Here is a 25,249-nt window from a genome sequence, read left to right on the forward strand (position 1 = left end):
AGCTGCTAAACCAGTAAGCATGATTTTCTTCTAAATAATTACAGTATTTTTGTTTTAGAATTCACTTGATATTGCCCTTACCACCTAATCAGAGCAAACCTTAATACTGAATGACACAACACTTTTGCAGCTAACTTGACTCCTGTCCACTCCCCTAGTTCTTCATATCCTCTAGGACTCGGTGGGATCACTACTTTGATGTTCGGGTTTTATATCTGAGCTTGTCTTCTGGTTCTACAGAAGCCAGTAAGTGTTGATGTCAATTTACTCTGGACAGAGAATTACTCAGCTAGATTACTGGGTCACATTCCCTCTTCTTCACAAGAGAGACAAACAGAGCTCAAAAAGAGTCTCCACGACCTTGTTTTGCAGACCAGCATTAAAAGGTACAATCCACAGAAGCCATCAATGATCAATCCAAAAAAAACCACTGCTGTGGTAGGCACCTACAGGATTCACACTGACAAACTCTTGCTGATCTACGCAACCTTAACCCATTTCAATCAAATCTACCTTCCCACTGATACTAGTACTAGGGTCAAAAGGTAGCAACTAGGTATTTCTTCAGGGTGGCATCAGTAAGTTATCAATAGCACATCTACAGTAACAAAGAACATAATTCAAACATACTGTATGAGGGAACATGCTGTTTTTACGTTTGAGGGTTTTGTTTCCATTGCTTGTTCCAATGGACTTGCTAAAGAACTATAACTTCCACTTTTAGCAGTGATTCAGCATGTATCCCTTTTGATCACTGAAATGAGGTGGAGAGGGCTTTATCAGCTTATTCAGAGAAACCCATCAAACCATTTTTCCATACTTTTTCACTTACCTTGATTAGCAAATTACTGTAGTTATCTTAAATACCTCCAGAACAAAGCAGTTAAAAATGTCTAAGAAACGCTGCAAGTCTGGCAATTCCCTTCTTCCCTCATTTCAAATTCAGAAAAACTGCAAAATCTCTGAAAATATTTTGTGCTATTGCAAGTTGGAAGTTTTAAATCAGTCAAACCCTTTGAATTCAACTACTAATTCAAATTAGTCAAATATCAATTACATCAAATCTATTATATTCAAGTAATTCATAGACTTACGTGAGGTACTTGGTCTTACGTAACCTTCAATCTAGGAATAGAAATAGCTTCATATTAGATTTTCTGATTAAAATTTCACATCAACAGTCTCTACTGCAACTGCCTTTAGAAACAGAACGAGCACTTTTAATTATCCCAGTATAGTGTCGCCCATATTCTTGGAGATATAATCTTGTAAATATCAATGAAATTTAAGAGAAAATTTGCTTACATTTGAGAAAATTTAAGTTGCAAAAATTAAAAATCATTGATGTAAAGCAATAAAATTTCTGAACTACTGAATTCAGACTGGACATTTTCTATCTAAAAAACCTAACTTCTTAAAAATAAACAATTTTGGTTTTTCAGAGGAATTGGAAGACTACTGTTCTTTTCCCTTTTTTGAGGGCAACTTTAAGTCTTAGTTCAATTTAATTCTGCAGTTCCTAGAAAGACACAGAAATTTAAAAAGCTTTGTCAGCAGTACTTTTAAAATTTACTAGGTCAAACATAAATGCACTGATAAAAGACATATTACTAGATGCTTTATATTTACTTCCAATTACCTTATACATTTTTAATCCTTCAGTCTTCTCTAGCTCTCCTGCTATCCGTCTGAGAAACGAGACTTTGCATTCTTTTACATCTGTTGTCTTTCTCTTCATTTTATCCGGAAATTCTTTAGACTGTTGACAAAAATGGTTTGAAATGGTCAGTATCAAAATTCATCACAATATTAAAAAATTGGCACATTTGACCTTTTGGGCAAGCTTTCAAAAGACTGGTAAGCATTATTTTGAACATTATGAACTAGTTTCTTCTCTGTAACACAACTAATTAAATTTTAATGTTAAAGTTGTTTACATAGTCTTCAAAACACGCAAAGCTTGCTACCAAAAGGTAACATGCTCTGTACCATATCCAACAATGCGACGGGCACGCTGAGGAATAAGACAGAACCACAACATTCTACGAACCTGATCCTGGGGGCAATCAAAACACTCAGGAACAGACTTTGACCAGACACAGACACGCACCCCTGGATCGCACTTCCTCAATAGCTCTCATGTTGATCTGACCCATGAAGAGTCAACCATACAAGTACTAGTGATGTATCATATGGGAGTTTAAACTTCAAACTTGATGTAAGTATTTATAGAAAAAAATAAAAGGGGAGTATCATAAAGAAATTGTGATCAAAATGCATCAAAACTACTCACGATGTATGCTCTTCTGTGTTTATATCCACTAAGATGTTCTATCATAGGTGCCATCTCTGTATTAAACCCACACAGCTTGCACTCATAATGCGGCTCTTTTCTTCCTTCAAATCTGATTTCAACCACATGTTCTAAACCTGTACAGGCAAGTTACAAATATCTATATTTTACTATAGACTACTAAACAAATGTATTCTCTTTAATGTTGCTCATTAAAAGCCAAAATTAATACAGAAAAGTATTCCATTTTCAGAATTTCAACATGTCTTTGGGATCACAAGGATAGGACTTATTACCTGCATCAGCTAAATTTCTCTCATTAGGATGCTTTATTCTGAAAGGAAAAACACTGTCTATGGGAGATTTGCAAGCCCACAAAACCAAAATATTCCATGATAGTTTTAATAAACTAAGAAAGAGCCCTCCATTCAATACAGTCATGTAAAGAGAATTCATGGAGAAGGGCGTACAAAAAAGAGAATGAGAACAGGAAATTCCACACAAATGTCTCCATTAAAAAACAGGATTTAAACTATTCAGTCAAACATAATTTGGACAGTGCCAGAGTAGCACAAAGCAGCTGTAGGAAAGACAATAATCACTTCAAAAAATTGAGCCCACAATTTTAAAATCTTCCATAAACTTAAGAATTACAGGAATGAAAATGAGATTTTTCTTCATTTTTTCTAGAAATGACTGAAAGACTATGCCTTGGAAGTATTCCTCTAAGTTTGAGGTTTATACCTAGCATGAAAAGTTTTACTCTGAACAGCTTAAATGCAACAATTTTATAACCATCTTAAAACAAATAGGAAAAATCTGCAGCTGTTCCCTATTATGATAAATTCCAATACTGTGTATTTGTGATGGGTTGACCCCAGTCAGCAGCCAAGCACCACGCAGCTGCTTGCTCACTCACATGCACACCCCTCAGCAGGATCAGGAGAAAACAGGAAGAGCAAAACCAAGAAAATTCATGGGTTGAGATAAAGACAGTTTACTAGGTGAAGAAAAGAGAGGGGGGAAAAAAAAAAACAAAACCCCACACTTATGAAAACCAGTCACTCACCTCCCCACAAGCAGACCAATACCCAGTCTCTGAACAGTCACCTTGGAAGCTAAACCCTACTCCCCTCGGCTTTTCTTCCACCCTTTTCTTTCTTTACCTGATTGTGATTGCTGAGCATGACATTATGTGGTACAGAATATCCTTTTGGTCAGTTTGGGTCAACTGTCCTGGCTGTGTACCCTCCCAGTCTCTCGCCCAACCCCCCCCAGCCTCCATAAGGGACGAGGGGTGGGCACCCAGAGTGGAAAAAAACAGAGTCTTGACGCTGTGTGCTACTCAGCAACTGCCAAAACACTGGCATATTATCTATACTGTTTTAGTCACAAATTCAAAACACATAGACTGCTACGGAGAAATTCAGCTCCATCTCAGACCCACTACAGTGTTATACTGCTAAAACTTAACTCTGAAAATAAACTATCATCAAAGTCCTGCACCTGGGGAGGAACAAGCCCAGGTACCAGTACATGCTGAGGTCTGACCAGCTGGAAAGCAGCTTCTCAGAAAAAGAACTGGGTGGACACCAAGTTGAAGACAAGCCACCAATGGGCCCTTCTGGCCAAGAAGGCTAATGTCATCCTGGGCTGCACGAGGAGGAGTGTTGCCAGCAGGCTGAAGATGGTCCACCCTCTCCACTCAGCACCAGTAGGGCCACACCTTCCCAGTACAAGAGACATGGACATACAAAGGGCCATGAATGCACTAGAGCATCCCTCCTATGAGGAAAGGCTGTGAGAGCTGGGACTATTTAGTCTGGAGAAGACTCAGAGGGGATCTCTTCAGCATGTATAAATACCTGAAGGGAGAGCGCAAGGCAGAGGGAGCCAAGCTCTTTGCAGTTGTGCCCAGTGACAGGACAAGATGCAATGGGCACAAACTGAAACACAGGAGATGGTGTCTAAACATGAGGAAACACCTTTGACTGCCAGGGTGACTGAGCACTGGCACACGTTTCCTGAGAGTTGGTGGAGCTTCCCATCTCGGAGATATTAAAAAGCCATCTGGACATGGTCATGGGCAACCTGCTCTGGGTGACCCTGCTTCAGTAGGGGGTTAAGACCAAACGACCTCCTATCGTCCCTTCCAATCTCGAGCATTCTGTGATCTGTGACAAGCTTCTTTACTAAGATGGCTCCTTCAGGAATGAGCTGTCTAATAATTAAGGTTTATAAAACAGGTGGCCTTTATAGTACTCAGTGTAATATGCTAAATTTTAAAAGGTATGAGAGATAAGATACATCCCATAAATTATTCAATACATTTACAGAAAATTAAACAATATCTAAAATTCCACCTTTTATTTCAAAACAAGAGCCTTTTGCTTATAAATTCAAAGACATACCATATAGAAAACAAAAAAACATACCAACTAGAGGTTCTTCTCTTTTAGGATCATTCATAAAATCCTTCAGACAGGTTATGTCCTTTGTGAGTCCTCTCTTCACTAAAGTAAAAAATATACACATAGAGAGATATTATACATTAGACAGTTTGCACACAATTTCTAAGACTTTAAAGGAGTTTCTAATGGAGATTTTAGGGGGACAAAATTAATTTTCACTCTAAAATGTGTAAGAAAAATGGGCAAGATCTCAATCACTCACAAAAAGATTCCAATACTCTGTCTTCCATAACAATTTTACACACAAGGAATTCATGTCTTCAAGAAGAGAACCAAATAAGCAAACCGGACCTTCTAACACAATCCAATTTACTGAGGAAAGATATCAAGTACACATTCGTAGCATGCCCCAGACCATGTCAGTTCTCATTAAAAAAGGGGGAAAAAAAGAAAAAGAAAAAAAAGGGGGGGGGGGAGGAAAAAAAATAAGGAAAAGGAAACAAAAAAAAGGGGGAAAAACAGGGGGAAAAAAAGGAGAAAAAAAAAGGGAAAGAAGAAAAGCCAAGCCAACAACCTCCTCCTTCCTCTAAAACCCTAATACTCATCTAGCATACTAAAACTTCTTCTTTGGAGACTGAAGTTCAAGAATCATATTGCCTTAAGTCTAATAAAGAACACACAGTCTTCACAAACATACCCTGGCAGACCAGAAGCAGCACAACACAGTTAGTATGTTCCTGGGCCTGAACTAAAAACATTTCAATCAGGGCTGTATCTCACTCCCCACTGGGTTTTAACAGATTGTTTTTTGCACTACCTAAAACATTTTAAAGTATTCCTGGTCAACTCGGATCACCAGCAGAGTTCAGCTAAATGTATCTGCAAAACAATCTGAAAGAGGCAGTCAGTGTATTCAACTGTTGGCCACTATAAAAGAGCACACTGAAGTGTTAAAATACATACTTCTAATCTGAGAAAAAAATATGCAGAAATAGAACTCATCTTCCTAATTACATACAGCTGTATTTTAACTGACTGATGAACTGCATGAGTCATAAACACTGCTGGTTTCTTCAAATTGGAGCAAACAAGTAGAAATACCACAAGCCCTGAATAGTATGTACTGTATTCTTTCCCCCTAGGATGCCAGATTATGGCTTAAAAACCAAATAGAACTTCTGAAGGATAGGGAATTCCATGCTTGTTCTTAAATACTCATTCCATTAGGAATATGCTTGTGCTGCCACCAAACCAAACTCCAGGGCTGCACACACACAAAAAATAAATTCACAAAGTTCCAGCATTAATTTATATGGAAAACCTCTTATAATTTAATTGTGGTAGCAAATAGCTGATGGGACACCTCCTGCCATGCGAACAGTGTGGCCCATTCCCACCAAAACTTAAGTCTTGTAAAAAACCTTTGTCTGTTGTTTTTTGTCTGAGATGCCATGCAGCAGTAGTAGCATAGCATGACAGAGGTGACATGTAACAAGTTGTTGCCATGTAACAAGTCTCCATAGACACATTTTTACCAAAACTTAAATGTGTTACGCAGTTCTCGTGCACTTGGTAGCTCTCAACATGCACTTGCTGTTCCCAAGCTGACATTGATAGGCATGTGGTCTTTTCGGCTTAATATGGAAAGATCCACACAGAAAAAAGTTAAAGGTCTCTACAAGGTAATGACCATTTTCTTCTCGCTTCCTAACATACAACTAAATATTCTTGTCTCAGTACCATCTTGATAATAAAGAACCCGTAGTGTTCTTGGCTTATGTGCTTTGGCTTTGTCAAACTTTCACTATGTTGCATGCGTACACACATGCATGCTGCAAAATTTTCTGTTGAAAACTTCATCAGCTAAAAAAACAGCAGCTAGAGTAATTGGTATCAGATAATCAGGAAGATAGAAACTATAATGTCTTAAGTTTGAAAGTCTTTCTATGTCTCATAACTTCATATTCTCCTAAGACCTTTTCTTACATAAATTAACCAGTGCACAAAAGAAAAGCAATGGTTCAAATGTTTGGTAACTTGCACTGCTTCTTAAACATAGTCAACCACCTGCTTTGGTCATCATGAAAACAAAACCACCGATTTCAAAGTTGCACCTGAAAAGGACATTAACTCATTTATATTTAGCTACCTGGTCTCTGTGTTTCATACTTCATCGGAGTTTGGACTGGAGCTGGAGAACCTAGGATAATAGTTTGACAGTTAAAGACTGCTTCTTCTCACTTGCTTTTATTAAGTACTCAGTAGAACATACAAACAAGTTAGAGATCTGAACAGTTGTCTTCATTTTACAGTTTAATATAGGCTCAGTAATAGCAGTATTTCACCTTGGTACACTTTCCTTTTGTAACTTTACTGCTCTACGTAAGAAAAATTCTTCGTTTCCACTCCCCTTCCCCACCAAAACAATATACCAAATGAGTGAATGTCACAGAAGCAGAGAATATTCAATTTTTATTTGATTTTTAAGTGCTTTTCATGCTGCCTAGTTATTTAAATTAACTATTTGGTATTGTGCATGACAGCCTACCTATGTTATAGATACCTGACAGAAAACTTCTGGTCTAAACATTTAGAGCCTAAACACAGTCCCAGAGACAATCCATAAAGTCATTAAACTGCACCTTCTTGTACATAGGGTTCTGCATATATTCTTAATCACTCAGAGCTTCAAACTGTATTTTTAGACATGCTTCCTTTGGAATGCCTTTCCCTTGCCTCCCTCTTCCCTCAAATCCATAGACACAGACACACCACAAGAGTGCTTTAATAATATCCTCAATATTTTGTAAATTGCAGCATTCAAGATTAAATCAAGATGACACACCAGTACTCATTTACTGGAAAAAGTGAAAGTTGAAGTTAAACTATATATTTGTCAATGTAATTTCTATTTTTGAACTGAAGATGTTTTCCATAGTGATGGCAAATACAACATGTTGTATACATCAATGGTTTTCTCCTCTTTCTGCACAAGATAGGCAGTTAAGAGATAAGTATCAAAGCTGTAAATCAAGTCAAAGTTATAAACATTTTACAAACAACTCTGCTGTATTAACGTAAGGGAAGGCTATGAGAAAGCACATCTCCCTTGATTTCTTATAGTAAGTTATCCATCTTTTTTGGTAAAAAGCTTCAAAGTCTCTGGTACCTCGTCTCTGGGTACTCTGCAAGTACACTTTTGACACCGTGAAATAAGATTTTTAGTGTTTTATTTTCTCTTTACTTCTAAGGACAAACTGTATTTGCAGAGAATTGCACCAGAAGCAGTTCAGTTCACAGTGCAGTCTGCCTAAAAACTGATGTTTACAAATATGGTCAAGTTAAAAATCAAGTTGCAGCTGCTACTATCACCAAAGGTAGCAGGTTGGGGTTTTGAGATATTTTTTTCTTTAAAAAAAATAATTAGCAAATACCATATTTTCTTTTTAAAAAAATATAAAATTAGCAAACATTATCATTGCTCCCTGCAGAAGTTTAACAAAGCAATTATGATCTTGAAGACACTCTCCCACTCATCAATAGCAGGTTTCCAGGCTAATATTTAATTCACATTTACTAGCCACATGGCTTTGTAATGCTATTAATAATGCAAGTTATATTTATTAAGCATCTCAAAACCAAAACACAACAGTATTTTCCCTTAAAGCACATCAGACTGACCAATGAGCTGGAAATCAGCTGGACTGCCAGGCTCAAAGGGCAACAACCAACAGCCCAGCCTCTTGACGTTCAGTAAGCATCAGAGTACCCCAATGACTGATTCCAGGGCATACAACAATTAACATCACCATCAATAACCTGGTTGAGGATGCACAGAACACGCTGGGCAAATTCACAGACATTAGTAATTTAGGGGATACAATCAATGGCACAGCTTCCATTGAGCTGGACCTCGGGAACAGTAAGGATTAAAGAAACTTTAAGAAACTTGGTAGGAAGTGTAGAGTTCTGCAGCTGAAATAATCCCATTCACGAGTATAGGCTGAGATATGGCTGACTGAACAGCTGCACTGTCAAAAAGAACCTCAGAGTTATGATGAATGCTAAGCTAAATATTAGCCAAATGCATGTCTCCCATAAACTAGGCAAACTCCATACTGAGATACTGGCATAGGCAGCATACTTCAGAATATCTTATCCTCCATTATTTGGGATTTGCGAGGCTGCCTAGTTCCATTCTTCTCCAGTTTTAAGTGGGATGTCGAGAAACCAGAGAGGGTCCAGTGAAAGGGCCATCAAGACAAACAACCCAGGAAAAATAAATTATGAGAACAGGTCTGGGAGCTGGACTTGTTTAGCCTGGTAAAGTGGAAGCTAAGGGGAGACCTAATAGCATGGATACCTGAACAGCAGCTACAAAGATGAGTCAAACCCTTTGGGGATGTGACAACAGCATAACAAGCAGCAGCCAGAAATAGCTGCTTAGGAGGCACGGATTAGATGTTAGGATAAAAATTCTTCTTTAAGACAGAGAAGCAACTACAGACTGATTAAACACAGGTAGCAGGCTCTCTGTCCTTGGAGATATTCAAAGCTTCAGTAAGCAAGTGATGATCCAGCACTGGCCGTAGTCCTGCTTCACTCACGAAGTTCAGAATCACCTAATTAGTCTCAGGAAATCCCTTCCAACTAGTGATTTTATTTAGTAAGGGATATTTTCCAGATACTAGTTATCTATATGAACAACAACAACAAAAAAATAATCCCTTTCCTTTCAATATTCAATGACACTGTCCTGAACATACTCCTTTGTTCTCCACCTTTTACATCTATACATGTATTTGTAATGCACACAGCATTCCTAATGACTGCCAGAAATAAACCAGCTATGTTTCAAAATTTAAGGACAGTTTCAGACATTGACAATTCAGTTACTCAGTGGCAACAAAGAGGTACTGGACTCAGCATTGTAAGTTCACTTTTGAACACAAGAGGTGAAGTGCACAAACACTCTATATTCCATTGTATGGGGGAACTCCCCAAGAGAGAGGTGGTAAGGGAGTCTGAGTAGCATTCAATCTTCGTAATTCTATTACGATTTCTGAAACATGTTCTCTTCTAGTCTGTAACTCAGCAAAAAACTTCCAGGTTTCCTTTCTTTAAAAATGTAGTAGTTTTACACCCCAAAACCTTATGCATACAAATCAATGCTTGACAGGCACAGAGGGACATGTTAAAATAAGTAAATTTATGTTATATCATAAAGCTGAAATGCTGACCAAGATACTGATAAGGCTGTCATTGGTGAACCCAAAGCAAAATACATATTTGTGCTTTCACCAGAGGAAGAAGTTGTAGTCAGTAGTGTTAAATAAATGCAGCTTATCTTCCTCCGATTCCTCCCATTGACTCCAGAGCTAACAGAACAACCATAGTGAAGCTTTCTTCACTCATGGTGCTACTTAAAGGTTTTAAGTTGAAGAATGTAGACATAGGGTGCTAGATCCAGCTACTAAACAACTACAAGATCTCATTACACTTTTCAATACTTTCTGTGTGTATTTTTGTAAGAGAAGTACTACAAGCTGATTCTGCATCTTCCTGTAACGCAAGAAAAAGTCCACAGGCTGTGCAAAAAAATTCCATTAATCCACTCTGTGCCAAATTAACTTCACCAAAAAAGCTAGGCAGCCCAGAAATGGCTTTAAGAGGGCATGTACTCTATACTATGCCTTCTACCTGAGCTGCCTCATTTTAGTAGTAAACCACTACTAGTAAACCACTGTATTTTTGCCATTGCCTAGGGAACATTTGCCTAACGTATATATTGGCATTCTCCCCATCATTTAATGCCTCTTGCTCAAAGCAAAAAGTTCTCCAAACTTCCGTCTGCTTTGGCCAAAAGGTCCTGGGAAGGAAAACAATGTTCAGTCTCGTCCCCTCCTTATCCCTGAACATGTACGTGCAACTGCCTCAACTAGAGCTGAAACAAATCTTCCATCTGTCCAATTCTATTATTGTACAAGGAAGTCACATAACTGAAATTTATATACTTAGCTGAGCTTTGATTTAACTCTATGAGTAAAGTCCTAGAACTTCAGCATCTTCTCTTCCCACATCTTCTACTAAGCTGCTCTCCTCTGAACTGCTGGGGAGCAGGCAAAAAACCACTCCAGATATGCAATTCTGTCATTACCACAAAAATAATTTGTTGATAGTTTTGCTATATGGAAACTTGCATGGTATCCAGATGTCTGTCTTACGGAAAGCGGTACTTCTCCAAACACAATTATCTGGAAACAGATGCATTTCCTGACTTAACTGACTTCAAAACCAACAAGATTGTACAAGTTAAACAGTCAGGTTACTCACGCTCATCACTTCTGGATTCTGAGCAGTTACTTTTGATGGGTTCAGAGAGGATAGTGTACACGGCACGCTCCATTTGAAAACACTCAGAATCCAAATTTTTTTTTAATTTTGGTTTACAAATGATAGCAGCGTTAGTGGTGTTCTCCCTACTCGCAAAGGAACTTTGTTTTAATTCTGCAGCAAGGAAGAAATTGCAGATGTTGGTGTAAAACATTTTACTATGTCAAACCTCATCCTCTGAAGTACCTGTTCTTCCTTAGACAGCATACATTTCAGATACTTGTCAGGTTTTGTCCCAAGTGATTTACAAGAAAATCCATCCTTCTCTTTGACAACATCCATATATTTTTGTTCCTGGCTCTTTGAACTCCAGCTCTGTGAACATACTGCCACATTTCACATTAACTGGAGTATCTGATAAATGAACATTAGAACTGGACTGCAGATCCAGTAGCAATAAGAGGAACATCTCACTAATTTATATCCTGAAATAATACTAGACTCATACTTTACTGTGTACCTAATTTAAGAATATCCAGATTTTTCATGCTCATTCACAAGACTTCACTACTTAACTCCACAAAGGCAGTATAATCTCCATTCATGATTACTATATATATCTGCAAACTGTAGAAAAAGTTATTAACTATTTAAAATGAAAAAACAAAGGCCAAGCAAATTCAGAATTTATTCTTATATTTCAGTGACAGAGTACAACGAATTTCCTGGACCTGCTGGCTCTTGAGGAAGAATTATTTGTATAGTTGGTAATTTGTCCGTGGGAGAGTTTCTGCATATACATTGAATACATAATTCTGCATTGCAGTCCCCAAAATAAAACCTGAATTGCCATCTTTCAAGTTACTCAGGTGGAAAGCTTTTCTATCTGTAAAAAAAAAAACAAAAAACAAACCACACAACAAAAAAAAACCCCTCACACACCAAAAAACCCACCACCACACAACTAAAACATACAAATAAACTTCATCAGGCAAAATTTCATTCTCTTTTGGACAAGTAAACCCTAGTAGTGGCTTGCAAATTGGCCTCCCACATCTGGATCTTCAGTGAAGCAGAGTTCAGTATGGATAAAGTAGAATAAAGGAGATACCAATAGTATGAATAATCATTTCATAGCAGAAGTAAAAGATGTTGATTGCTTCAAAATGATCGCTGAGACACAGAACTTTCTGGATTAAAGCACAGCTTGCAGTGCTTCTGACACGTGTTGGTACCTTGTGATGCTAGGACTTTGCCAGAAGTTAGAGCCAGCTTGTTTACCAGAATTTCATTTCTAGATTCTTCACTTTAATAATCAGATATTTTAATTTATGTCTTCTTGTTCTGTAAGATACATCCCAGTTAAAAGATTCTAACCTATAACATTTCCAGACATGCAGTGTTTACAATAAGGATATGTTCTTAACCCGAATTCTCCATGAACACTGAACTTGTAGTATATTAAGCAGCACTGTTTTCCAAAGTCTTTGTAACAGGCTCCTGTATTCCACCACTCTTCTTATAGCCTTGCTGCCACACCTTCTGTCCTCTTATTCAAGTCTCACTTGCTAACCCATGTATCCATTACATTACTCCTCCAAAACCAGATTTTACAGTCTTGAAGCAAGAACCTCTTCAGCTAGTGAGTATTACTTTTAGTGACTATTTCTGATGAGAAATACAAATAAACCTCTCTAGAAATTGTCTTCCATTAGAAGCACTGAGCCAAATAAGTCTGCTACAATTCTGTACTGCTCAAATACACAGGATTTTGAGGAGACCTATGTTTTCAGAACTTCTGCAGAAATTCTTTCAAGGAGCTTCATTACCAGTATTTCTAAAAATAAAAGATCTGCATGCAGTACTGGTGTCTGCTGAGGCAAATGCCTCAGAATTGTTCACACACTTGAATGATGTGTTTTGCACTGATATTCTCTTGTCAACACGAAACAATGAGAGTAGCTAATGAAGCCCAGTCTCTTAGAAAACAGATTGTGACCAGTGCTTTTGTAAATCTTTCTTTTGTGTTGATTCTTCGGGGTCCAGTTGATACCGTAAACTGGCAATTAAGGACTCTCTAAGACTCAATCTTGGAGTGTTAGAAAGCAGGCATTCTTTATTGCAGCACTGGGCACACAGGGTACACTCTGCCTAGTGTACATGCCAAGTTGCTCAACTACAAAGGTTATAAGCAGTCACAATATACATATTCTTTACATTTCCCAGAAATGATTAACATTCATATTATCACCTAGAACTCATTAATATATGTAAATGTCCTTGACCCATGCGCATCCGTGTCCATTGGTGGTCTTCCAGGGTCCTCTGGTGGTCATCGATAGTCTTCCTCACCACGTCTGTTGGTTGAACTCAGTCGTTGTGCATACTCAGTCCGTCTTTTGGTCTAGTTTGCAACTCTTTGTTTTACTCTAGCATCTCTCCTTACCTATTCTACTCAAGGATACAATGTCTCAAGGCTTCCTTTTATCAAACTAAACCCAGCAGATGTTTAACCCATACACTTACTTACAAAGCATTTCAAACTTCGCTACATTATTCCAGTAAGGAGGGAACTATGTTCTTTTTAACTCAGTATTAGTAAGGCCTGAGGAGCCTTCCACCCCAGTGTTTTGTGCTGTTCACGGCTACTGTATCACAGTAAAGCGGTGAGTTCAGCCTGCAGCACTTCCCTCAGTAGAGGACTGACACCATTGCTCTTCTCTTGTGCAGATGTGTATTTCCAGGAACCCTTGATCAACTTGGTTCAAAAAGGCCGAGAGGTTCAAAAGATACTGGGGAACAGACGACAAAGCCAGAATATAAACCTTGTTTCTTAGGAGAACAGGCTAAGAAGATAAACTAGAAGTGAAAGGCTTATTTCTCATGATAACTGACTGCATAACCTTTTTGGGTTTGAATCTTCTCATTGATTTTTAATCAGTATTCCCATATCTGCCAATGTTCTGTGCTTCCTGTACTTTAAAAATATTGTATGTCATCATCAGCGCCTTTACAACAAAATTTCCATTTCCACTGTGAGCTAGTTATATCCCACATTTTCAACCTGTTATCACAACTCTTATTTTTGTTGACATATGACAGTCTGAATTCACCTTCTCAGTTTCTGGGGGAAAAGATACCCCAGCAACTGAGTTTACCTTTAATAGGTCTTTATTACTCCAAGTTCACTACAATAAAGACAGACAGAACATTCCTGTCATGCAGCTAGGCAACTCCAACACTGTTAGAGCTGCATCTGCAACAGTGCTGCCTTAGCCTGCTGATTTAGCTTCTTAGCATACTGCCTGAAGCTTAGCAGTGAGCGCATAAAGCTGACAGACAAGTGGGAAAAGGTTGAGCTTGGAAAAGTAAGAAACTAAAATACTGACTATCCGTCCCTCTACTAGATAGACAAATATTTAGATGTGGAAAGGCATAATTAGGGTTTCATGTGCTAAAATATTTCTTTGCTCAGCATTTCTCTAGATAGAAATCTCAGAAGAATGTTCACCATATAAAGAGAAACACAGTTATAGACACATAAATCTGGCAAGCGCAAATACCTCAACTACTAGAAAAGCAACAAACATTAAAATCCCCAAGCAATATCTATCCTAAGAGGCTGGAAGGAAAAAAAGTGTTATACTTACAATAGACAGTCTTGAGTCTCAGGGCTTTCTCTTTCTTTAATTATGAAGATGCAAGTCATCCCAAAATAAAATAAGAAAAAGAAATTAACGTGCTGCACCATTTGAAGGAAAAACTCTGTATTTCCCGAGAAGCCTTTGCAGATGAATTACATTACAGACCAAAGTTTCCATTGCCAAATAGGAAAAATCGAAGCCTTTATGATTTTCTGCAAAAGCTGGAAGTACTGACAAAAGTGTACCTAGAGTTAATACAAGGTTAATAAGCCTTGTTATTAATGAAGTTTAAAGAGATGATTACAGCTTGAAACACAACATCTCAAGGATGCCAGACATAACCTTGAGTTCTGCATGATTACAGCTCCTAAGTTTTCAAGAGCTGAAGTTCCAGCAAAAAAGAAGAAAAAGAAAACTTGCCCAGAAAGGAAAGACTAACAAAAAGAAGCTCTCCCACCATTTTGAGTGGATTTGGCTAAAGCCTTCAGGCTAGCCAAATCTCCTGAAAGTTAATTCAAATCATGAAGAACAGGAAAAGTAGCTTTCATCAGCTGAATCCAGAACAGACTGCTTTTTGGCAGAATCTAAGGAAAAGAGGAACTTAAATTCTCATTTCAGAACATGGCTAAAACAATCCTGACTCACTTTGAGAACTTTTTGGCAAATAAAAACAAACTCGCCATTTACAAGAATGAAAAAATAACTGTGATCATTCTACCAGTAGGGCAGCTGTCTGTCCAGAGCAGTCCAAACAGTTGAGTCCTATATTTTCAGTATTTAGTGGCACGGAAGAGATGCTGCATGCTGATGTGACAATTCAGTAGGAAGTAAGACTGACACAATTGTTAATTGTTTAAGCTGCCAAATAGCTGTTTTCATGGCAGTTATAAAAAAAGGAAGTTACCTAAGTAACAGTATCGCCACAAATAGTGGGTGGTGGTGCGCGAGCTCAGCAGGACTTTATAACCTTAGAATACAGACAGTCTCTTTCGTAGTTATGCTGTCACAAGTGTTTTCACTACTTGTCATTCTACAGAGTTTTACAACAAACAGCTGCTAATACCTAATTTTTCAAACAAGCAAAGAAGACATCGGGAATTGTGAGCTGCTGCTCAAAGAGAATTTCTTCCTGTCCATTTTCGGACAATCAACTTTGATTTTGATTGCACTTGGATTACTGCTTTTGTTAATATTAGAAATGGAGTTCCACAACTGAAGCTAATGGGTCCATTTTACTTGTGAACCCTTCTTGAGGTTTCTTAAAAAAAAAAAAAAAGGCAAGAAGCAAAAAACCAAAACTACATCAGGAATGAAGATTCTCACACATTAGGTAAGAAACTTATTCTCTGTCCTGGGTCAAGTGTTCCAAGCAAATTGCAACAGCTGTTTTTGAGTTAAGATTATGAAATGTTAGGGTAACTTCTAAAGTGTCTAACTTCAAGAAGCCCAAACTCAAAACCTCCTGGTTTTTAGGGTTCAAACCCCTGACACAGATTGTAATCTGAAGAGCTACCGTATAAATTAGTTTTCCACAAAATTAAAGTTCACAGGTTATCTAACAAAAGTTTCAACTGCATAGTTAAGTATTATGTTAACACAGAATCACAGAATTTAGTTGTTCCTAAATATATACACTCTTGAAAACATATCAGTTAGACATTAGTAGCTCATACACAGAAATTCTATTTATTTTTACTCTTCAAGCTCAGACTAAGCAAATCAAGTTGTTGGGTTTGTTGTTTTTTGGTTTGTTTCCCCCCCCCCAAAAAAAAAAGAAAAGCTCTAGAGTTTTAAGCCTCTTTGGATCACGAAGACGAGCTGCAGAACATAATAGCATACTTCTTGAGACCAAACAAAAACAAGACAAGAGCAAGGTAATTTTCCTGTAACTGAAACCTATCTACATTAACATTCCAAATATCAACACAAAAATGTCCAGTTAAAACGCTTTTCCAGCATGGTTGATTTTAATGCCATACAGAAGGGCAGAAAGTTGCCTGTACCTCAGGTATTTTCAACCACAGGTTCTGATGCACAGCAACTACAGGGCAAGAGGTATAGCAGAAACAAGAACTCTGAAGTGGTGAAGACAAAGACTAACAACTCTCTTCACAGATTTGAACGTTCCTTGTTTCTAATGAGGTTGCAGAGTCCTGAATGCAGATTCCTCTCCTTTTGGAGCACAATAGGTATTTCTACCCTGTCTATCCCCAGATATGAAGGGAGGGCAAGGAACCTTGAATCCGTGATAGAAGCAGCACTAGAAAAAGTTAGATGTGAATCCTGCTTATCACTCAAGCTCACTCAAGTTCAAGACACCAAAGCACCATAGTCATGAACACTGAAGTTAGTGAGAAATATAAACTCTTGGCACAACACAGAATCAACTCTCAGGGAGAGAAACGAAATGAACTTTAAAGAGGTGCATCATACAGAACTAAAATACTACCTAATATTTTTTAAATTAAGCATTCAAAGACTTGAGAACCTCTATGCTTAAGTTTCATATATCATAGAATGCAAATGGCAACAATTTTATCTAACTAGATAACTGATCATCTATTATTTGAATAAAGCAACTACTCAGACTTGTTTGGAAAAAAAAAATCACATAAAATTCAGACTGCAAATGGAAAAGGCTTCAAACAAAACCTAATTTAGTAACAAGCTAGGAAGAAAGTCATTGCATCGACTAATCATTTGCTTGAAATATTTTAAAGTTACTTCTATTTTACTTATATTCTAATGCAATACTTCAGTCTATTTCTCACCCTTGAAATCAATCCAGCAGGTTACAGAACATTAAGCCTGCAAATATACAAATTAAAACACAAGTGAAACAACTCAGGACTCACTTTCTTGTAAGAACATAGACTCAGCTTAATGCATCAGATTATTAGCCTCCAACACAGCCAAAGGAATTCCACAAGGCTTTAGGTATAGGCTTATTCTCTTTTAGTTTGGGAAGTAAAATATTCTGGGTAAAAATTCTGTCCAACTTATAACAAATCTGGGTAGTCTGCCTAAGCTGCCATGAAGAGATGGCTATTATTTACATTTTCCCCTCCAGCAGCAAGTGATTTAGGCACTATCAGTTCAAACACCCAGGCTGACAGTCAGTACAGGAAAAACACCCTAAAAATCTCTAACTCACGAAAAGCAATATTCCTTGAGTCTGAGAAGAGTAGCACACATGAATTAGACTCCCCCCCCCAAAAAACCAGATGTCTTAATTCTTTGGTTTCACATAGGTCACTAATAAAAAGACTCCCTAGTTTTATGGAAGCTATGCATTTGATACAATTTACCTAAGAAGTATGCTTGAGGTTTGGGAAGTGTCCTCTCTCTAAAAAAATAGCATCAGAATGAGTAATTTATTTGGAGTTGATGGTACTGACATACAGGTGAGCAAACCAATCCACATATAGAGACCAAACAAAGGTATGCAGAAATCACCTAATAAATGTCACAGGTAAGTATCTTGTCTACCTATCCAAAACCCAGAATAACCAAGCCACATGGGTAACAAAAAAAATAAATTATACAATAACCGTGTACGCAAAGTCAATTAAAGTATACCTACAGATCTGTCAGACAGTCAAGCTTTACCTCTAGAGCTACTCAAAATAATACATTTTACTGTGAATAGCTACGGGAAATACAGGCAAATGAAATGAGAATCATTTCACACATGTAGCAAATTTTACACTTGTTTCTTGGAATTTTTCGAGTGACTGTCCTTCTCCTCATGAAGTATCATTTCTTGTGTTTTTGAAACATCCTCTGGTGGAGGACAAGCATAAAACACCTTTACCAAAGCCATTTTAAAAACAACGGGTAGCTGTAAGAAAAAAGTCATCTCACTGAAGTCATAAGAAATAGCTGGCGGGTTGGCTACTGCCAGAATCTAGGCAAAATACTACCATCTTCTCTTCATTTTGTTGTGTTGTCAGGACATCCTTTGGTATTATTTTGAAGAGGAACTCCTCTGATACGGAGCAAACTAAGCTATTCACTATCAGCACCTATCCTTTATCAAAAAGGAACATAGCTCAGGACTTTTACAGTTACTTCAAACTGGGTGATACAAAAACTTCTTGACATAACCCAATGAATTCTGATATTCTTCTGACAAAACATACACTAGATTTCATGATTTAAACTGAGGAATTAGAGGTAACTGAAAACAAGGATGATACAATCTTGGAGAATTTTTCCTACAGAAATGCAGTCAAGTGACTTACCAGGACTCTACACCAGCACTAACATTCAACATCTAACAAGCATCCAGTTTTAACCTGCCTGATTCCTGTTCACAATCAGTTTGCAGTCCTTCATTAACTCATTAAAGTTTGACAGATGTAGCCTAGCATATACTGATTTCCCTGAGTGAAACAGAAGGAAAACTACATGCAGATTTTCTAAGAAAATAATCACTAGTTTTCCCACTTTAAAAGGGAAAACCAGCAATAATTGGATCCCTATCAAGGTTAACTAGGAAATAAAAAGAAACAACCATAAAACCAAAAGAATATTTGGCAGGACATGAAAAATACTATAGTATTGGACACTTCTACTGGATCAGCAGGGCACAAGACTGAATCCTGGGGGGACAAAAAAGAAGTGTTTGGAGAAAGTGGAGATAATGACTTATTTCAACACTATTAAAGTTATCAGCAAACAGGTAACAAAATATGATTAATCTATCTTGAAAACCAAGAGGTGGGAGATGCCCCTCAGCTACAACTGAAAGAGAAGGGGCACACAAACACTTGAAAAAGACAATATTGCAGTTAATCCTTAGTGTTCCAGGAAAAATAAAAATGTCATTAAGAAAACATTAGAGGAGGCACTTCAGTGCCACAACAATACAATCAATCTAATGACAGCAATCATAAGTAACAGAGGGAAGTATAGACAACTGAATATGTCTCAATTTTATAGACTGAAAATACGGAATTTTAAACAAAAGATAATCACCAGCCAATCAACAGTCAAAAGTTCAGTCAAACAACATTTATAAAAGCCTCATCTCCAAATACGTCCTCACAGAACACTGTCTAATAATTCAAACACAAAACAAGCCAAGGCAGTAAACCAGAAAGTTGCTATCGAGATGCTTCAAACAAACAGAACCATATGAGTTGATAGTTAAGCCTATGTAACTCCTGCAAGAAATCCAAATTGATGCTACTATCAAAGTAACAGGAAAGCTAGTTTTATTCAAAGTACAGGCGAGTTTTGTAACTTGTAAAACACAGCAGTACTTTTCCCAACTGTATCCAAAACAGAAGTTTGCATTCTTTCACTATCTGTGACTTTCGTGTAATCCAAATGTTAATTTCACAATTAACACACATTTACCTTTACCCATGGTTGATGTTTCAAGTTACACACTGTATGAAGCAGAGTTGTGAGATTCCCACCTCATCTTTTCCTGGTGATTTTGCAAGCAAGTTACTGTTACAGATCTATCAATGAGTTAGATAAGCACTTGAAGCAACGTGACATAAATTACTGATTTTTACAAGAATCCCAGATTTATGATTAAAAGTGCATATACACTTAATATAGAAAAAGGTTACCTTTCTATGCTTTGCACCACGATAGTGTGACTGAAGACTTATAGAACTCATACATGGAACTTTACAAACCTAAAAAAATAAATTGAAAGCACATCTTCAGTTATGGTATGGATATTCTGTAGCTGGTGAGTTAGAAGAACTGGAAACACATACATTTCTACATCACAATTCTTAGGGTCTTCTTTGGCTTAAACAGTACAATTTGCATGACATTTAGGAGAGCTGCACACCACTAAAGCGATCAGAAACAGTGTGCAAATCTGTTCAAATGATACTTAAACACGTGTTTAAATACACCAGGTGGTACGAATCTTTAAGAGCCTTCCCCTTTCCTCCTACCACTGCTTTCTGTATTTTTAAGTTTTCTAAACTTCTGCAGACCACAAAGCCAACAAAAATGCATTATCAAATAGTGATAATACACAGAGACAAAGTTACGCCCTAGAATAACTAGAATAATTCACTGTTACATCAAAGGGATCAAAAAAAAAAACACACCAATGGAGAAAGACATCCACATTTCATTAAAATCCCAGACACACATATACCATTACAATAATTAATGGAATACAGATCTACAATTATTTGTTACTACCTTTAGCTCAAAAAAAAAGCAATTATTAATATATGCTAATATTGCCTATTCTCTTGAAATACTGTCACCAGAAAAAAAAAACAAAACAAAACACTGCTAGAGCAACAGGATTGACAAATTTAATATGTTCTGACACAAAGTTGTAAACTTTACAGATAAATGAGCCTTTGTAGTCACCTATGAGAAATACTTAAGAGAGATTTGAAAGACTACAATTAAAGACCATTATATTGCACCTGTGACTGCTCAAGAACAAACTGAATTCACCAGATCCTAAGACAAGAAGCTCTTCCAGGGACTGACCATGTTATTCTCCACATTAACAGCTTCTCTCACAAGTTTGCCACACTACATCTAGGTTAGGTCTCCATTTCTAAGAGCATGGTTTTTAATACCTTGGGCCTACATTTTAGCATATAGTCTGAAAATCCATCAAGAAACACACTCACTTCACAGTAAAATATTTTCTTTTCAGATTCCGGCTTGCCATCTTCTGGCTTAACTTCTTCAGTCACAGTGCTCATCCTGCAAAACTGGTTCACTGCACACAATGAAGAAAAAAAAAAAAATCCAACTCTTGTTTATACGGTGCTTTTCAGCGAACAATTGGGGGGGGGAGGGAAGCGTTAGTCGGATGAATTCAGTTGATCGTTTTGCTTCAACGCATTTCCAAATGAAACCACATCTTTTATCACTGGGGCACCTTTACAGCCTTAAGCCTTCCGGTAACGGCACCCTCCCCCTTCGTCCTTCTGGAGAGGCTTCACAGAGAAGCCGCTGCCGCGCCCCCCCCTCCGCCGCCCCGGGGAGCGCCACTCTCCGGCCGCGCACACCCCCGCCGCTGTTCCCCCCCAACCCCGCCGCTGTTTCAGACACGGTGGTACCTCAGCATCTCTCTCACCTGCTGCCCCCCGGCGCCTAGCTCCAGCAGGGCGCCCAGGCCTGGCGCCGCCGCCTCCTCCTCCGCCGCCGGTAACGGCAGCGCAGACCGCGCGCGCCCAACTGCATCCAAGAGCTCGAACCTCCTCTCCGCTACCTCGTCACTTCCGCCGCTTCCACAGCGAAACCAACCACAGCCCCAGCGGCCACAGCCCCGCCGCGCGCGGCAAGCAGCCAATAGGCAAGAAGCCGCCCACCTCAACCAATGGGGAGCCAGCACCGCCTCACTAAGCCCTCCCCCTCCCTCCGGCGGCAGCAGCCCTGCTCCCGCCCAGTCGCTGCCTGGCGACCCCTGGTGGGCGGGCGGGCGGGCAGGAGGCAGCGCGAGCCAAGTAACGGAAAGTAACGAAAATAACGGCCGCGTCGCCGTCTGGTAGACATCCAGCCCCGGCCCGCAGGCAGCCCGGGGCTGGCGGTTGGGCCGCGGGGTTTGCAGTCTTCGGGCCTTGGAGGAAAAATGGGCAGGAAACACACTCGGCAACGGCCTTAATTTAAATGCAAATATTTATTTTAAAATGTCTTAACTTTACGCTTCTGACTGGTAATAAATGTAAAATATAATTTAAGAAATACACTTGAAAGTTCCTTCTAAAAGCAGACAGAAAACAGTACAAAAAAAAAAAAACCACAACAGAAAAGTGCACCGGTTTTAACAAAATTCCAAAATATCAAATCCACGTTTTTAAAATTAGCCTGCTAGTGATATATCTTGACGTCTATTATATACGAAGCAGCATAGTCGATACTGGTTAGGTTACGTGTTTACCAAAGGTATTTTCGCTAACTCACTTTGCTTTTGCAGGAGTTGCCGGGTTTGCGTCCCCCCCAGGCCGGCCATCGGGGCTGGAGCGGGGCCCACCGACTTCAGCTCTCTGAATCACACACCTAAATGCACGTGTTTTACATGCACAAACCGGTACGTTTTCAAATAATGCTTGGGTGGTTGCGGTGTTCTCTCCAGAAATGTGCCCTTAAATTTCTGGGATCGTGCACTACCAGTCTGGGCAAAACTGTTGGTAGATCTCCATGTACCTTTTTTTTAATCTTGTCCTCCACTGCGTTTCCTTAGGAGGAGCAGGAATGGCACTCTTAGTACAGGATTATTAGTGGAGTTTGATAGCAGATTATATCCCTTTCCAAGATTAATGTTACTATTTATACCAGTATTTTTCATGGGCATTTCTGTAACAGTCAGAGTCCTTTACATGGAATCACATTAAAATGCTTGGTAATTCTTTGTGGTTCTAATCTCAAAAGGACTAATTGAAAACGCTGCACTGCATATGTTGTGTAATGCTTCCATACCCTTCTTCTAAAAAAAATTACAAATTAAAAGTGCAATTGCACAGTGAAAGAATAAAAACTTACAGGAAAAAAAAAAAAAAAGAGAGAAGCAAAAAAGGAGAAAATGGGTTCCTTGATTTTTTGAGAGAGAGACCAGGTCTAAACACAAAATGATTTGGCAGCATATATACTTGCAGAACTAAACTGTTGGTGGTAGCTCAGAGTTTCTTGGCAGTACAGCCTCCTGAAGAGAGGATATTTCACCAGTAAAGTGACCTTTTTTTCTTTTTTAGGAGTACAGTTGTAATTAGTGAGCACCACTGTCTTATGAAGGAGGGCAGGGGGGAAATGGGGGATTGCACTTCTGCCTAACACTGTTCTTTTGTCAAGCTTCTGAAGTATGCCTAAAGTGGAAATAAAGCTACAGATGCAGAAAACAGAAAGGGTGGACGCCACAATGTACCATCCCGTAAAATCAAAAAGGTAGAAAAGCTAGAGGAAGAAAAAGGAAAAGTTTTTTTGATGGACAAAATTGCCTTTAAGGAAGAAAGCGTTCTTTGGTTTTGCTAAGAAGCTGTGTAGGGGAGAAGGAGTGTGAGGAAGGACCCTTTCAGAAGAGGGAAGTTCATTGACCGTGCAGATGAAGAATCTTTTTGGCTGTGATAAGAGTAGAATACTGTCACTGAGAACTGAGAACACTTTTGCCTTTTTGAAGCTCATTCTTAGAAAGACAAAATTAAAAAAAACCACACACAACAATTGATGCTTGCCTCTCCTTATCTCACAGTTCAAACGAACAAAGGAGGGATTTATATGGTCAAAAAGTTAAAATAAAAAAATTTAAAAAGATGTTCAGAAGGGATATTAGAGGGATAAGGAAGGAAGAGACCAAGGTGTGACCTAAGAAGAGGCAGAACAGCAGTGTAATTCCTATGACACCCTCCTGTGCAAAATGGGGAATTCTAGACAGGATCTCACCTGATTTAACATAGCTTTTTAATTAGTTAAATACAATTACTGAGACTAGCTACTCAGCTGATGTTCTTTCCATTACTTTCTGCCACATATTTGTATTAGTCATTGGAATACCATAATGCTACCAATAGAAATGTGAAACTGTAAGTTTTGGCTGTTGTACAGCTGTCCCTGGAGCCCTGTTGCATCAAGGAAATCCTGAGCGACTTCAGACTGCACAGCTAGAGCACCAGCTGCATGACTGAGCTACAATCACCAGCAGCAAGAGAGTTGTTGCAGACACTGAATTTGCCAAGTTTCAAAGACTAACCCCAGACAAGGAACAGGAGGGCTTCATGCCTCCTGGAATGATGTTTTCAGTCTGATTGAGAAATACAACTTAGCATTGAATTACCTCAATCCTTGTTTTCAAGAAATTATTTTCAGCCTGAAGTTACAAATTCATTTCTACAGAAAAAATAAGGACACGATTTCAGAGCACAGAGTTACAAGCAGTGGGCAGAAAATTAATGCTGTAGTCACAGAGTAATTGCACCTTGACAGCAATATATCGATCAAGGTGATCTTTTTTCTCCCCAAAATTTGTCTTAACAATCTTTTTTTACTTTCCCTCCAAACCTCCACCCAAAGAAAGTCTTCGCCCAGGCAAGTGTTCGGGATCTCCATATGTGTTTTTTTTAAAAAAAGGACTTTGTGGTTGTAGCATATTTTTCAGCCTGTCACTGATGATTTTGTTCAGAAGCATTTCTGATAGCATGAAAGGGAAATGTACTCATACTGACAAGAAAATATGTCACGTGCATTCAAACACGACAAAGATATATTTGTCAGGGTGGTAGTGTCTATGAACATAAGCTACTGGCAGCCCTCTTGTATGAGTCTCCTTCAGCTAAATAAAAACCTGGTGACTACAACCTGAGCTTGGCCACCTGCAGAATATCTTTGCTCACTACACACATTTACTGAGGTCTGCTTCAGTTGCCACATGATTTCACATAGGACTTCGCAAGATTTAAAAGAGAGGAAGAAACTCCAGGGAAAAAAACTCCTTTTCTAGCAAGAAATTTTCTACAATCTGGTTTAAGTATAGGATTTTTGTCTCAATATAATCAGAAAAATCTTTCCATTTTGAATGTTTACACTAAGACAGTAGAGAGAAAGAGAGGAAGAGAGCAGAAAGAAAAGACAAG

At 38.5% G+C, this 25,249-nt stretch overlaps 1 protein-coding gene across 1 annotated transcript in view; it reads right to left on the minus strand.

Moving 5' to 3' along the window:
• The window catches only part of LOC141739350 (uncharacterized), a 36,271-nt gene extending 14,374 nt beyond the window's left edge, over window positions 1-21,897 (minus strand). The window contains exons 1-8 of the mRNA XM_074576439.1: window positions 21,763-21,897; window positions 21,311-21,402; window positions 20,267-20,335; window positions 14,688-14,721; window positions 4,729-4,806; window positions 2,294-2,430; window positions 1,640-1,759; window positions 1,095-1,125 (exon numbers count right to left, since the gene is read on the minus strand). Coding sequence (XP_074432540.1) covers window positions 1,095-1,125; window positions 1,640-1,759; window positions 2,294-2,430; window positions 4,729-4,806; window positions 14,688-14,721; window positions 20,267-20,335; window positions 21,311-21,385 — 544 coding nt within the window. The 5' untranslated portion in view covers window positions 21,386-21,402; window positions 21,763-21,897. The remainder of the gene's footprint in view (window positions 1-1,094; window positions 1,126-1,639; window positions 1,760-2,293; window positions 2,431-4,728; window positions 4,807-14,687; window positions 14,722-20,266; window positions 20,336-21,310; window positions 21,403-21,762) is intronic.
• Window positions 21,898-25,249: the final 3,352 nt, after the last annotated feature.

This window comes from Larus michahellis, chromosome 2 (genome assembly GCF_964199755.1).
Source record: "Larus michahellis chromosome 2, bLarMic1.1, whole genome shotgun sequence".
Lineage (NCBI taxonomy): Eukaryota > Metazoa > Chordata > Aves > Charadriiformes > Laridae > Larus > Larus michahellis.